Source organism: Melozone crissalis, unplaced genomic scaffold (genome assembly GCF_028551555.1).
Source record: "Melozone crissalis strain CALT ecotype California unplaced genomic scaffold, PUWL_Pcris_2 ptg000107l_1, whole genome shotgun sequence".
NCBI lineage: Eukaryota > Metazoa > Chordata > Aves > Passeriformes > Passerellidae > Melozone > Melozone crissalis.
This window is the reverse complement of record NW_026535884.1, coordinates 5819086-5833147: the sequence shown is the minus strand read 5'-3', so window position 1 is coordinate 5833147 and position 14062 is coordinate 5819086. Positions and strand designations below refer to the sequence as shown.

General features: G+C 58.9%; 1 protein-coding gene across 1 annotated transcript; it reads left to right on the top strand.

The window, feature by feature from the left end:
- Positions 1-11860: 11860 nt before the first annotated feature.
- Positions 11861-13498, top strand: LOC128947566 (uncharacterized). Its single transcript, XM_054291867.1, has one exon. It carries the CDS (start codon positions 11861-11863, stop codon positions 13496-13498), a length of 1638 nt encoding a protein of 545 aa, XP_054147842.1.
- Positions 13499-14062: the final 564 nt, after the last annotated feature.

Here is a 14062-nt window from a genome sequence, read left to right as displayed (position 1 = left end):
CACACACACCGAGCGGAGCGGGCAGCGGGTTTAACCTCTTCCTGCCCGCGGCACCGAGCGCTCCCCTCCCGCCTTGGCCCAGTTTGGAACCGGGACAACGCCGGGATGCGGCCCCAGAGAGGCTGAAACACCCAAACCCCCGGGAATCACTCCCTGCCTCACTCCTGGCTCAGCCCAGCTCAGGGGAGCAGGAAAAGGGAGCTGGGGGTGCGCGGCACCTGCTGGCCTGGCAGGGAGCAGGGCTGGGCAGGAAAAGAGGGAACAGCCTCAGGGAGAGCCAAGGAATGGATGGATGGATGATGGATGGATGGATGGATGGATCCATAGAAGGATCCATGGAGAGATGGATAGAAGGATCCATGGATGGATGGATGGATGGATGGATGGATAGATGGATGGAGGGATGGATGGATGGAGGGATGGATCCATAGAAGGATCCATGGAGAGATGGATAGGAGGATCCATGGATCCATGGATGGATGGAGAGCAGCCTGCTCCTTTCCCTGGATCTGCCTCTTGGATCCCCTGCAAAGCCCTGAATCTGGATTTTAGAACCCCAACAAGAAGCAGCAGGAGAGGAAGGGAAAATCCAGGGGAAATCTCAGCGCAGGGCAGTGGGGCTGGCTGACCTTAAAGGGCCCTTCCAACCCAACCCCTTCCATGATTCTCCGATCCTTCCCCCCCCAGATCTCCTTTGCTGGGCTGTGGGGGACAAGGGAAGCCAAGGGCAGCTCCCTGGGCTCTGGCAGGACCCAGAGCTGCCCCAAGCCTTTATCTAAGCTGAACCCACCGGGGTCCCTCCAAGGCCAGCGCGTTTGCTGCAGGGAGCGGGAGGGGAGCCAAGGAGGCTCCGGCTCCTGTGTCAGTGCCCGGGAGCCGCCAGGGCAGCGCATCCTGGCACGGCCTCCCAATTATCCAAAGTGCTCTCCGGGAGCTGCAGCCTCATCCATCAGCGCCGCTCTGACTCAGGCACTCCAGAGCAGCTCTCCGTGGGGGAGAAAAGGACGAGCAGGGGGAGAGGGGACAAGCTGAGCCCACCAGGAAAACCCCAATTTTCAGCCCCAGGCTGGCTGGGCTTGGCTTAGGCAGCACGAGTGGGGCCGGTGCAGCGTCCAGCCAAGCTTGGGGGCGTTTTGGGGCGGGCAGGGAGGGCAGTGCCAGGGGCACAGAGCCCCTGGGTGCCCCCCGAGTGCCCACACCCCCTTTGGGAGCGTTCCTGAGCCCCTCCGCTCTTGGCTCAGCTGCAAACCCGCTGCTGCTCCTTCCCCGGAGCCATCAAAGTGCTCTTTGTTAGGCAAGAGCTGCAAACAGCTGCCGAGGGCTTGTCCAGACACATAATCCCGGCTGGAGAGCGGGGCCGCAGCCCCGCCCGTGTGCCCTGCGGGCAGCGACGGTGGCACGGCCGGCCCCGGGGCTGGGGGCACCCTGGCAGTGCCCTGGCACCCTGGCACAGGGGGGGTTCGGGCAGTGACAGTGGCACGGCTGATCCCGTGGGGCTGGGGGCACCCTGGCAGTGCCCTGGCACCTGGCACCGTGGCACCCGGTCAGCAGGGAGGCTCTGGGGCTGCAGGAGCTGATTGCAGCCCGGCTCCCACTCCGCACAATGCTCATGGCTGCTTTCCCCCATTCCAGGAGCTGTAGGTGAGGGTGGAGCAGATTTCCTGATAAGCTGTGGCTGCCCCATCGCTGGGAATGCCCACGGCCAGGCTGGAGCACCCCGGGGTGCTGGGTGTCCCTGCCATGGCAATGGGGTGATCTTCAAAGCCCCCTCCACCCCAAACCGGGCTGGGATCGGGAACACGATCCTGCCCTGCGGAGCTTTGGATCCCATCCCCTCCACGGGAACCAAACAAAGGAGAATACCCCGAAATGGAAAAGGCAGGAGTGGAATGCAGAGGCTTTGATGAAAGGGAAGGAAAGCTGCTCAAATCAAAGCTCAGCCTGGGACCAGAGCCTTGCCCAGGGCCGGCTCCCAGTCCAGTCGGGCAGGATTTGCTGCGAGCAGCTCCCTCTCTCCTCTGGCTCTGTAATTGAGTCAATCGAGCCCTGCTGGAGACCAGGAGTGCCCCGGGAATCTCCACGGGAAGGGGCAGGCGGCTCCTGCAGGATGCTGGGCCTGGGAAAGGCTGGCAGGGCACAAATATTCATTAAATTTCTGCTTTTTATGGCAAACGTGGCCAAACCAGGCTGGCTGGTGCTGGAACCCTCACCTCCTCGGATATCCTGCTCTACCCCAGTGAGAAACCAGCTAAAGCTGGGCTCATCCTTCCTGCACTGGTTTTGTCCCAGTTTGGCGGGTCCAGGCCCCCAGCCCAGAGCAGGAGCTGGGCAGGGGGGTGGGAGCAGCACCTCTGCCCCTTCCCCTTCTCCCAAAGTTCTGCCAGAGCCCGGGAGATGCTCCAGGATGGGCCCAATCCCAGGGCTGGGCTGGTTTGGGATCAGAGGGGACCAAGCCTGACGTGCCCGAGGGGCCTGAGGGAAGAGCCCCCAGAGCAGGGTGGGCAGAGCACTCTGCAGGTGAAACCCCTCCCTCGTTTCCATGGAATCATGAAGCAACCCCTCCCTCGTTTCCATGGAATCTGGGAATGGTTTGGGCTGTGGAAGAGCTTCAGGATCGTCCCATTCCAGCCCTGCCTTCCAGGGACACCTCCCCCTGTCCCAGGGTGCTGCAGCCTGCCCTGCCCTGGGGACATCCAGGGGCAGCCACAGCATTTGTGGGAAACCTGTCCGGTGCCATCAGGGACTGTCACCTGATCCCGTTTTCCTCAGGACCTTCCCCTTCACTCCCCTCCTCCAGCCAGGAGGATTTCCATTTCAATCCCATCCAGGTGGATTTCCCCGTGCCACATCCAGGAGCAAACACCTCCATCCGTCCCCCAGGAGAGGCAGCAGCAGAGGGAAAGTTCCCACCTGATTCCTCACCCCACTGAGGCCGGGTCCTCCTGCCAGTGCCACCTCCATCCTTCCCTTCCCTTCCCTTCCCTCCCTGCAGCCCTGGAAGGCGCCCAAGGCTGGATGAGCAGCAGGCAGGGAACGCTCAATTAGAGATCAGCACAGGAGATTTAATGGAAGGGCTGGCTGGAGCCCCTGGCAGCAGCAGGGCTGAGTGGATGAAATCCCATCAAGTGGGGACAGCCGGCATGGGAGCGGGTGTCGCTCCCAGTGACTGGAAAATCAATGGGTCCCGCAGTGCGGAGGGAAATGGGGGATTGGGGGTGAGAGAGGAAGGTGCTGGCACGGGGAGAGGAGGGGAGGAGGAACCAGGAGGGTGAGAGCAGCCCAGCCTCCCTCTGCTGCCCTGCAGGATCCACAGAATCGCGGGAGGGACCCCAGAGCCCATCTCAGCAGGGCCCAAGGAAAAACTCCAGAGAAGCTTCTTACCAATTCCTCTCTTCCTGGCGAGAAGAAGTGAGGAAAAGTTGGGAAGGAGCTGGGCAGGAAATCCCAAAAAGCCACGAACTGGGAGAAACATCCCCAGGAACCGGGAGAAACAGCCAGGTTCCTCTTCCAGCCTTTCCTGGCGCCGCAGCAGCAAACGCGAGAGGAAAGTGGCCTCTCGTGGATGGAAACTGCGCTGCAGCTCCAGGAAAAGGGCAGGAAAACTGGGGTAAAGCTGTGGAGCAGCAGAGAGGCGGGTGGGGACAGCACGGGGACAGCAGGGAAAGGAAATCCTGCCCTGTGAGGGCGGTGGGACACAGGAGGGGGCTGCCCAGAAATGTCCCATCCCTGGGAGTGTCCGAGGACGGGGCTTGGAGCACCCCGGGCTGGTGGGAGGTGTCCCTGCCCAGGGAATGGGGTGGGATTGAAGGTGCCTTCCATCCCAACCATCCCGGGGTTCTGTCACTCCGCTCTCCCAGGCTGCTGCATCCCTGCATCCCAACCCAGCCCGGATAGGGATGGACCATCCCTGCCCTCCCGAGCTCTCCCAGGCTGCTGCGGGGATTTCACAGCCGCAGATCCGCGGGGCTCCATCCGGGCAGGGACCGGCAGAGGGCACGAGCGGCCCGGGGGAGCCGCGGGGACGGACCGGGAGGCGACACCGACGGGGCGGTGACACCAACGGGGAGCCCCCCGCCCCATTCCTGCTGAGGGACCCCATCCTCCGCACGGAGCCCGGCCCGTCCAGCGGGCCCCTGGGCTTGGAATTCCCGAGCTCCGCGGCATTCCCAGTGGCATTCCCAGTGGTGCTCCCAATGGCATTTCCATGGCATTTTCAGTGCCATTCCCAATGGCATCCCTGTGGCATTCCCAGTGGCATTCTCACGACATTCCCGTGCCATTCCCATGTCCCAGGGCCACGCCGTTGCCGGGAAGTTTCCTGTTTCCCGTTCCCGCAGCTGCCAGCCGTGTGTTCCCACAAAAAGCGGAATTGTTCCCAGAGCTGGAGCAGCCCCTGGCCCCCGGATGTCAGCCGTGTGTTCCCACAAAAAGCGGGATTGTTCCCGATCCCGGGAGCCTTCCCGGAGCTGCAGCAACCCCTGGCTCCAGCTGTGGGTGTGTGTTCCCACAAAAAGCGGGATTGTTCCCCGGAGCTGCAGCAGCCCGTGTTCCCCCACATGTCAGCCATTGACAGGGGTTGGATTGATCCCTGTGGGTCCCTGTCTCACCTGCACACCCCTGAGGGTGCCACAGCGCCTTGAGATGGAGACTCCAGGGTTTTCCCCATCCTTCCCAACTCCCCCCACAGCAGGATCCGGGATTTCCAATTCCACAAAACCTCCCTGGGACGCTCCAAACCCCATCCCTCAAAACTCCAAAGGCCGAGGGAAGCATCAAAGCCTGGCGGAGGGAGGGCCGATTAAAGCTTTTCCAACACGGGCATGCATTCAATTCAATTCATTTCTCTCTCCATTTGTGTCCCCTGCCTTTGGAATCGCCCCCTGCACGTGCTGCAGCCATCTGCGGAGCTCATGGAGCAGGGAATTCCACATGGATGCTCCCCAGGGAGGGCAGGAGTGCCTGGAGAGCTCATGGAGCAGGGAATTCCACATGGATGCTCCCCAGGCCTGCAGAGCTCTGCCAGGGCTTCTGTTGGACTCCCTGAGCAGGGCCACAGCCCCAGGAGCTGCTGGGGAGGGATCCCAGCCTGGAATTGTGCCTGGCTCCCATCCCCAGCTCCTGTTTGACTCCTTCACCCAGCTGTGTGTGGGCAAAGGGTCGGAAGGGACCTTGAACACTCCTTGAACCTCCAGGGATGGGGAATCTATGGAATCTCCTGTGCCAGGCCTCCCCTCCCTCCCAGGGAAGAATTCCTTCCCAAAACCGACCTAAACCTCTCCTCTTTTAGTTCAAACCCCTTCCCCACATCCTGTCTCCCCCAGCCCATGGAAAAAGGGGCTCCCTCTGGTTTGAAGCCTCCTTTTAGCACCAGGAGAGGTTCCAAAATCCCCCTGGAGCCCCCCCGGTTATCCCAGCCTGGCTCAGGATGGGAACGGAGCTGGTCTGGCTCTGCCCCCGCACGCCAGACTGAGATTCCTCCTTCCCCATCTCCAAACCAGCCGATTCCCAGATTCCCCCGCATCCGTGGGGCCCACAGCGGGATCAGCACGGGGTTAGGGAGGGGAGAGGCGGCTGATCATCCCCAAAGGAGCAGCCTGGTGAGCCCAGCAGCGTGCGGGAACGTGCTCCCGATTTCCTGCTAATTCTGCTCCACAGGATGTGGCTTTGCCAGCCCCCAGCACGGCCCTGGAGGCAAATTCAGGGAGCGCTGGGCGGTCCTGAGACCGCTCCTCATCCCCGAGAGGGAGCACAAATTCCGGCTGGGAAAGGTCCCACATTCCCCAAAGGTCCCACATTCCCCAAAGGAGGGCAGGTGAAAAGCAGTGCACAAAAAAAAAAAAAAAGAAAAAATATAGAGAAAATCATAACATCATGGGAAAATTCAGTTCCCACGTTCCCCAAAGGAGGGCAGGTGAAAAACAGTGTGCACAAAAAAAAAATTATAGAGAAAATCATAAAATCATGGGGAAATTCAGTTCCCACGTTCCCCACAGGAGGGCAGGTGTAAAGCAGTGCACAAAAAAACCCAAAAAACCAAAAAAATAGAGAAAATCATAAAATCATGGGAAAATTCAGTTCCCACGTTCCCCAAAGGAGGGCAGGTGAAAAACAGTGTGCACAAAAAATAGAGAAAATAATAAAATTATGGGGAAATTCGTGTTGGAATGGATCTTAGAGATCTCCCACCCACCGCAGAGACACCTCGGGGGTGTCAGGCAGCAGCTGCTGCTCCTGCCCTTCATTCCCTGCCTTTCTCCAGGGATTTCTGCAGGAAATTCTCTCCCCAGAGCCCTTGGGAGAAGCTTTTTCGTTTCCACTTCACACTCCAGCTGCCAAGGCCGGTGCTGAGCTCGTGGAGTGATGCCCCTGCGGAATAGAGGGAAGGTTCTCAGAGCAAGGAAAAGATGAAACAAAAATTAAATAGGACTCCCTTACCTTGCTTTGCTCTGACCCTGATTTGTGCCTGAATTTCCTGGGATTTTTCTGGGAACAGATTAAACTCCAAATTTCATCCAGGGCACACACCCTGTACCCCTCACTCAGCCTGTGGGGAGCAGGGGCTTGTCTGGGGGGAAATTCAGGGTTATTCCCGTCCTAGGAGGGAAATTCAGGGTTATTCCCATCCTGGAGGAGAAATCCAGGGTTATTCCCATCCTAGGAGGGAAATCCAGGGGTTATTCCCATCCCAGAGGGGAAATCCAGGGGTTATAACCCTGGTTTGCAGCCTCAGACTGGGCTGGATGGGAATGGCTCCATGATTTCCCTCCTAGGATGGGAATAACCCCTGGATTTCAGCCCTAGCATGGGAATAACCTCTGTATTTCCCTCCAGGATGGGAATAACCCCTGGTTTTCCCCCCAGAATGGGAATAACTGCATGATTTCCCTCCTAGGATGGGGATAACCTCTGGATTCCCCTCCTAGGATGGGAAAAACTCCTTTATTTCCCTCCTGGGATGGGAATAACTCCTGAATTTCCCACCTATGATGGGAATAACCCCCGAGCATCCTCAGCTCCCTCCTCCACCCCTCCTGTCCCCCCTGGAGCACCGGGACGCGTCCCACGGAGCGGGAGCAGCTCCTCCCGTGGCTCCCCGCACTCCCCGTCCCGCTTTTCACCCGCCTTTAATGAGATTAAACCGAATAAATTATGCAGGGCCCACCCCCAGCAGCCCGCTAATTAGCATGGTTAATGAGGCCGCGACAATCAGCGCTGTCAGCCGGGCCCTCGGCCGTGCTGAAATGTCCCGGGGGCTTTTTGTCCCCGAATTGAGCCCCCTTTGTGCGGCGGGAACGGAAGGGGAGGCTCTGCTTTCCCTGGGGCCACCGAAATGCCACCAAAGCGTGACAAAGTGCCACCAAAGCGCCACAAAGCGCCACCAAAACCCTTCCCCGACCCAGGGGTTCGCCCTGGGGTGGCGCAGAGCTCCTCTCGCTCCCGAAAATTCAATTTTCCCATGGAATTCCCAGCTCGGCGCGATCACCCCGAGGCGGTGGCACCGCTGTCCCCGCTGTCCCCAACGAGCGGCACGCCGGGAGCGGATGTGTTAAAGGTTTCTGGTTCAGCGGAGGGAAAAATCCCCACAAAGGAAGGTGTACAAACATTGTGGGAAATCCACCGGCCCCTCAACACTCGCCGAGGGCCGGGGCCATTGAGGCGCGGAGAATTCCTCAGCGCGCTCGCATTGAGGCGGCGTCAGTGGGAAACTTTTAATTGAGAGGCTCCTCATTCAGGGGTCATTCAGAGCCGGGGGCTCTCCGAGCTGGAATTAAAAAAATAAAAAAAAGAAAATTAAAATAAAACCCCTCCTCTGTTTCCTGCTCTGAATGGTGAGGGGATTAATCCCGCCAGAAGGGAGAAGTGATTCCGGGTTTTAAAATTAATTTCTCGAATAACTAAAAAAAAAAAAGAAAAGAAAAGAAAAAAAAAAAGAAAAAAAAAGAAAAAAAAAGAAAAAAAAGAAAAAAAAAGGAGAAAAATAGAGAGGAGGGAAGGATAAAAAGGGAGCAGGGAAAGGATGGGGCTGCATGGAGCTCCAGGGGTGCTTCCATTACTGGGGAAAAGCCTGGATGCCCTTCCTTCAGAGGAATTCCCACTTCTTGGAGGGGTTGGGTGGGGTGTTTGTTTTTTTTTGGTTGGTTTTTTTTTTTGGTTGGTTGGGGTTTTTTTGGAAGAACCAAGGAGGAGGAAATGGGATGCAAAGCCTTTTACCCACTCTGCTTTTGCCGAGGTTCCCCTTCCCATGACCTCCGTCCCTCTCTCCCCCTCGGCTCCCCCACAAGTTCCAGCTGAGTTAAACCCGAGCTTTGCTGAGCCAGAAACCCACAAAAGGCCGCGCTCTGGGGCGGGAGGCGAGGCGGGAATTCCAAAACAGCCGGATACAGGGACAGGGGACAGAGGTGAGGGAGGAATTCCAAAACAGCCGGATACAGGGACAGGGACAGGACAGGGATGAGGGAGGAATTCCAGGGCAGCGGAGGCAGGGATAGGGACAGGGCAGGGACGGTGATGAGGGAGGAATTCCAGAGCAGGGGAGGGAAGGAGGCCGGGACAGGGCGCGAGGCAGGGGCAGGCCCTGAGGCCGGGGCCGGGCCTGAGGCAGGGCCTGAGGCCGGGGCAGGCCCTGAGGCAGGGGCAGGCCCTGAGGCAGGGCCTGAGGCCGGGGCGGGCCCTGAGGCAGGCCCTGAGGCAGGGGCCGGGCCTGAGGCCGGGGCCGGGCCAGGCCCGCGCTCTCCGCGGCTCCCACGCTGCGGTTTCCAGGGAGACGCTCGCGGCCCCGCAGCCCTCTCCCGTCCCGCTGCGCCTCTGCCGGGCCCGGGGCCTGCTCCCGCTCTGTTCCCTCCGTTCCCCCTCTGTTCCCCCTCTGCTCCCCCTCCGCTCCCAGCTGGCTGCAGCCGGGACCGGCCCGAGGCGGGCTGGGCACCATATGGAAAAGGGGGGAAAAAAAAATAAATAAGAGCGGCGGTCGTGAGCTGTTTGGAGAGAGAGGATGGAGGGGCTGGGGTGCAATGCCGACCTCCCACGGGAATGTTTTTTAAATTCTATCAGGATTTAATTTTAAAATTTTTTACGAATTTTATTTGTAAATTATTTAATAGATTTTACAAGAATTTTATTTAGAAATTATTTTATAAATTCTATTTTAAATTTTTTGTTTATATTTTAAAAATAAATTTTATAAAAATTTTATTTATAAATTATGTTATAAATTCTATCCGATTTTTATTTATAAATTCTTTTATAAATTTTATTTATAATTTTTATAAACTGTATTTATAATTTTTTATAAATTATGTTATAAATTTTATATTAATTTTGTTTATAAATTATTTTATAAATTTATAAGAATTTTTAATAAGTTATTTTATAAATTATATCATAATTTTATTCATAATTTATTTGCGGGACAGCCACCACCATCCCGGGATTCCCAGCCCATAGCAAAGGTGGAAAAGGGACCCAACCCCCTGGAAGACACAGAAATGTTCCCAATTTCCACCTCCACAATTTCTGGAGCCTCTCCTGCAGGCAGATCCAGGGCGCTGCATGGAAACACAGGAAGCCATCAAATGCATTAATTAAATGCTAATTAAGTGTAATTTACTGAGCTTTTCCCTCCCCAAGTGCCGCTGAGTTGGTTTGAAGGCCTGGGCGGGATTTTCTCAGATTCCTGAAAACAGGGGAGGCTCCAGAGGCTGCGGATGACCCCTGAAATGAGAATTATGGATTGATTAATGAAGATTCCCAAATTTGCAGCTGAGCCCTGACCTCTCCATCACGGACAGCTCAGGAACGCGCCTGGAGAAGGGAATGCTTGGGAATTCCTGCTGCCCAAACCCCAAAAAGGGAATTTGGGGTATCCCAAACCCCTCCTGGGAGGGAACCACAGCTCCAGCAGCTCCAGCCGGGCCATTCCCTGTGGGATTTGGGCCCTTCCCACCCCCACACCCCCCTGTACTCCAAAGCTCCACCCCCGCTAATTTATGTACGGGGGCCCAATTAGCCCAGGCATGGCACCTGATGAGCCCCAGTAATTAATTCATGTCTGATTGCTTAATTAGGCCGCACTCCTTAGGACCACCTTGGCATCACACCTGGGCGCCCAATTAATTTATGCATGGCTGCCCAATTAACATGTGCATGAGCGCCCAATGACGTCATGCACGCGCGCCCAATTAATTAATGCATGAATGCCCAATTACATCACAGCTGTTCCGTGCATGGCCACCCAATTAATTTATGCATGGGCGCAGAATTAATTTATTGGTGTCGGCCAATTAATTTGTTCGTGAGAGCCCAATTAATTAATTAATTAATTGATGTTTGGGTCCCCAGTTGCTTCACGCATTCCCCTTCTGAGACTGAGGAGTTTTGCTGGGCCCGTGGTGGCCTCCAAAGGGTCACTGGAAGGGACACAGGGGGTGACAGGAAAGGATTTTTTTGAGGAAAAAAAGGCGCAGGGAAAATGGAGGTGAAGAGCACAAGGGGGGAAAAATGAGGTGGAAAAATCCTAAATTAAAAATCCTGAATTAAAAAATAACACGAGAGGGTGAAGGAGAGAAATCCCAGGGAGCAGAGGATGAGATAAAGAACAGAGAATTGCCAATATTCTCCTTTTAGGGAGGAATTTACAGGGCGGGCACAAAGGCCAAAGGGAGGAGAGGAAGGACAAGGGGCAGGGGATGGGGATTGGGAATGGGGAATGGGGAATGAGGATTGGGATTGGGAATGGGGATTGGGAATGGGGACAGGAATGGGGACAGGGCCCATGAAACCCCACAGAGGGGGAGAAATGGATGGGGGGTGAGCACCGGGAATCAGGGGTGGCCACAAAGAGGAAGAGCCTTTTAATTCCCCTTATTTATCAGGAATTCTGTTATTCCTGCACTTCCCAACCCCTTTTCTCAGGGCCTTGGCCGTGCTCAAGCTGCCCATTTAGCAGCGGAACGACCAATTAAAGGAAAGACAAAGGAGGAGCCCGGCCTGGCTGAATTGAAATGGGTTTCAGGCTAATGAGGATCGGGTTCAATCCAGTCCCGGGGGTGGAGGCACCGCAGCCCCTTCCCTGCAGAATTCCCTCTGTCCCTGCTGGTTGGGTGGAACTGCTGGGTTTGCCCGCAGGGAAGGGGCAATGGGGCATTCCCAGCTCCCCCTGCCCTGCAGGAGCTTCTGGGATCCCCACTGGGAATTCTGGCTGGAACAGCCTGGAGGAGGGAAGGCTGGAAAACACCTCCAAAATCCCATCTCCATCCATCCATCCATCCATCCATCCATCCATCCATCCATCCATCCTTGCTTCTTTGCATCCCTCCCACCTCCGCCCCTTTCCCGGCTCCATCCCAGTCCCGGCACCGCGCGGGGGCACTCGCAGCCCGGCCGCGGCTCGGGGACGGCTCGGGGACGGCTCGGGGATGGCTCGGGGACAGCTCCGTCCCTGCCCGCGCTGCTCCCCCTCAGCCGGCCGGGATGGGACCCTCAGGAGCCGCCGATGTTCCTCTGTTCCAAACGCAGCCGCGCTGGGGAGGGGGCGGCTGCAGAGCCCACCGGGAATGAGCCCACCGGGAATCCCGCCCGGCGGGAGCCAGAGCCCCCTCGGCTGCGACAGGAGATTTTCCATTTTCTCCTGTGCGTTACGGTCCCCCAATAAACAAACCCCGGCAAATCTCGGCGTGGGAGCGCAGGTACCCCATGTGTGAGTCAGCAGAGGTGGGAGCAGGTGGCGAACCCGGTTTGTCATCTCCCGAGGGGGGAGCTCTGGCCGTGACTGCGGGCGGGTCCTCGCTGTCGCTGTCGCCGTCTCTGCCATCCCTCCCTCGGGCTGGGGCTCTCTCCGCCTCCCCCCGCATTAATCATCCCCGGGATGCTGCCCACGCTCCGCCGGCTCCGGGTCGTGCCGCTCCCATCCCACCCACCCTGCGCAGTCACGTTCCAGCCCGTGTGGGGCTGCAGGAGCGCCGCTGCTCCTCAATCCCCGCTGCTCCCTCCCCAGTCCCCGCTGCTCCCTCCCCAATGCCCGCTGCTCCCCAATGCCCGCTGCTCCCTCCCCAATGCCCGCTGCTCCCCAATGCCCGCTGCTCCTCAATCCCCGCTGCTCCCCAATGCCCGCTGCTCCCCAATCCCCGCTGCTCCCTCCCCAGTCCCCGCTGCTCCCTCCCCAATGCCCGCTGCTCCCCAATGCCCGCTGCTCCCCAATGCCCGCTGCTCCCTCCCCAATGCCCGCTGCTCCCCAATGCCCGCTGCTCCTCAATCCCCGCTGCTCCCTCCCCAATGCCCGCTGCTCCTCAATGCCCGCTGCTCCTCAATGCCCGCTGCTCCCCAATGCCCGCTGCTCCCTCCCCAGTCCCCGCTGCTCCCTCCCCAATGCCCGCTGCTCCTCAATCCCCGGTGCTCCCTCCCCAATGCCCGCTGCTCCTCAATCCCCGCTGCTCCCCAATGCCCGCTGCTCCCCAATGCCCGCTGCTCCCCAATCCCCGCTGCTCCCTCCCCAATGCCCGCTGCTCCCCAATCCCCGCTGCTCCCTCCCCAATGCCCGCTGCTCCTCAATGCCCGCTGCTCCCCAATGCCCGCTGCTCCTCAATCCCCGCTGCTCCCCAATGCCCGCTGCTCCCCAATGCCCGCTGCTCCTCAATCCCCGCTGCTCCCCAATGCCCGCTGCTCCCCAATGCCCGCTGCTCCTCAATGCCCGCTGCTCCCCAATGTGCTCCCTCCCCAATGCCCGCTGCTCCCCAATGCCCGCTGCTCCCCAATGCCCGCTGCTCCCTCCCCAATGCCCGCTGCTCCTCAATGCCCGCTGCTCCTCAATCCCCGCTGCTCCCCAATGCCCGCTGCTCCCCAATGCCCGCTGCTCCTCAATGCCCGCTGCTCCTCAATCCCCGCTGCTCCCCAATGCCCGCTGCTCCCCAATGCCCGCTGCTCCCTCCCCAATGCCCGCTGCTCCCCAATGCCCGCTGCTCCTCAATCCCCGCTGCTCCCCAATGCCCGCTGCTCCCCAATGCCCGCTGCTCCCTCCCCAATGCCCGCTGCTCCCCAATGCCCGCTGCTCCTCAATCCCCGCTGCTCCCCAATGCCCGCTGCTCCCCAATCCCCGCTGCTCCCTCCCCAATGCCCGCTGCTCCCCAATGCCCGCTGCTCCTCAATCCCCGCTGCTCCCCAATGCCCGCTGCTCCCCAATGCCCGCTGCTCCCTCCCCAATGCCCGCTGCTCCTCAATGCCCGCTGCTCCCCAATGCCCGCTGCTCCCCAATGCCCGCTGCTCCTCAATCCCCGCTGCTCCCCAATGCCCGCTGCTCCTCAATCCCCGCTGCTCCCCAATGCCCGCTGCTCCCTCCCCAATGCCCGCTGCTCCCCAATGCCCGCTGCTCCCCAATCCCCGCTGCTCCCTCCCCAATGCCCGCTGCTCCCCAATCCCCGCTGCTCCCCAATGCCCGCTGCTCCCCAATCCCCGCGGCCCGGGAGCCTCCCGGGGGTGGGGCAGGGCCAGCCCGGCCCCGGGGGGGTGACAGCGGTGGCACCGCCCGTGCCCGGAGCCAGCCAGGCTGGTGGCAGACTCACAGTGATCACTGGCTGCGCGTGTGGCCGCAGGACGCGTCTGGAGCTGCAAATCGCGGCTGCGGGGGGAGCTGCGGAGGGAGGAGAGGAGTCCCGGGCACGGGGATGGGGAGGGGGAGGCTCTGGGGTCACCGGGGACAAGGACACGGGAGGGCAGAGCTGGGCAAAGGGCAGCTCCCCGTTTTTATCTTCTCTCCTTTTATCTCCCCTCCCCTTTTTTCTCCTCTCCCCTTTTATTCCCTCCCTGTTCTGGCAATTTTGGGGATCCAGGCTCTGCTGGGATCGAGGTCAGGGAGGGGTGAGAGGTGCAGGAGCCTCTGTCGGTGCTAAAATTCAGGTTCGGCACGCACAGGTGAGAGAAAATCCACACCACAGTCCATATCGTGGAGTCATGCAGTGGTTTGGGGTGGAAGGGCCTTAAATCCCATCCATTCCCATTCTATCCATTCCTCTCATCCATTCCCATCCATTTCCAACCCATTCCCATTCCCATCCCATCCCGGAGGAGCCCCTGG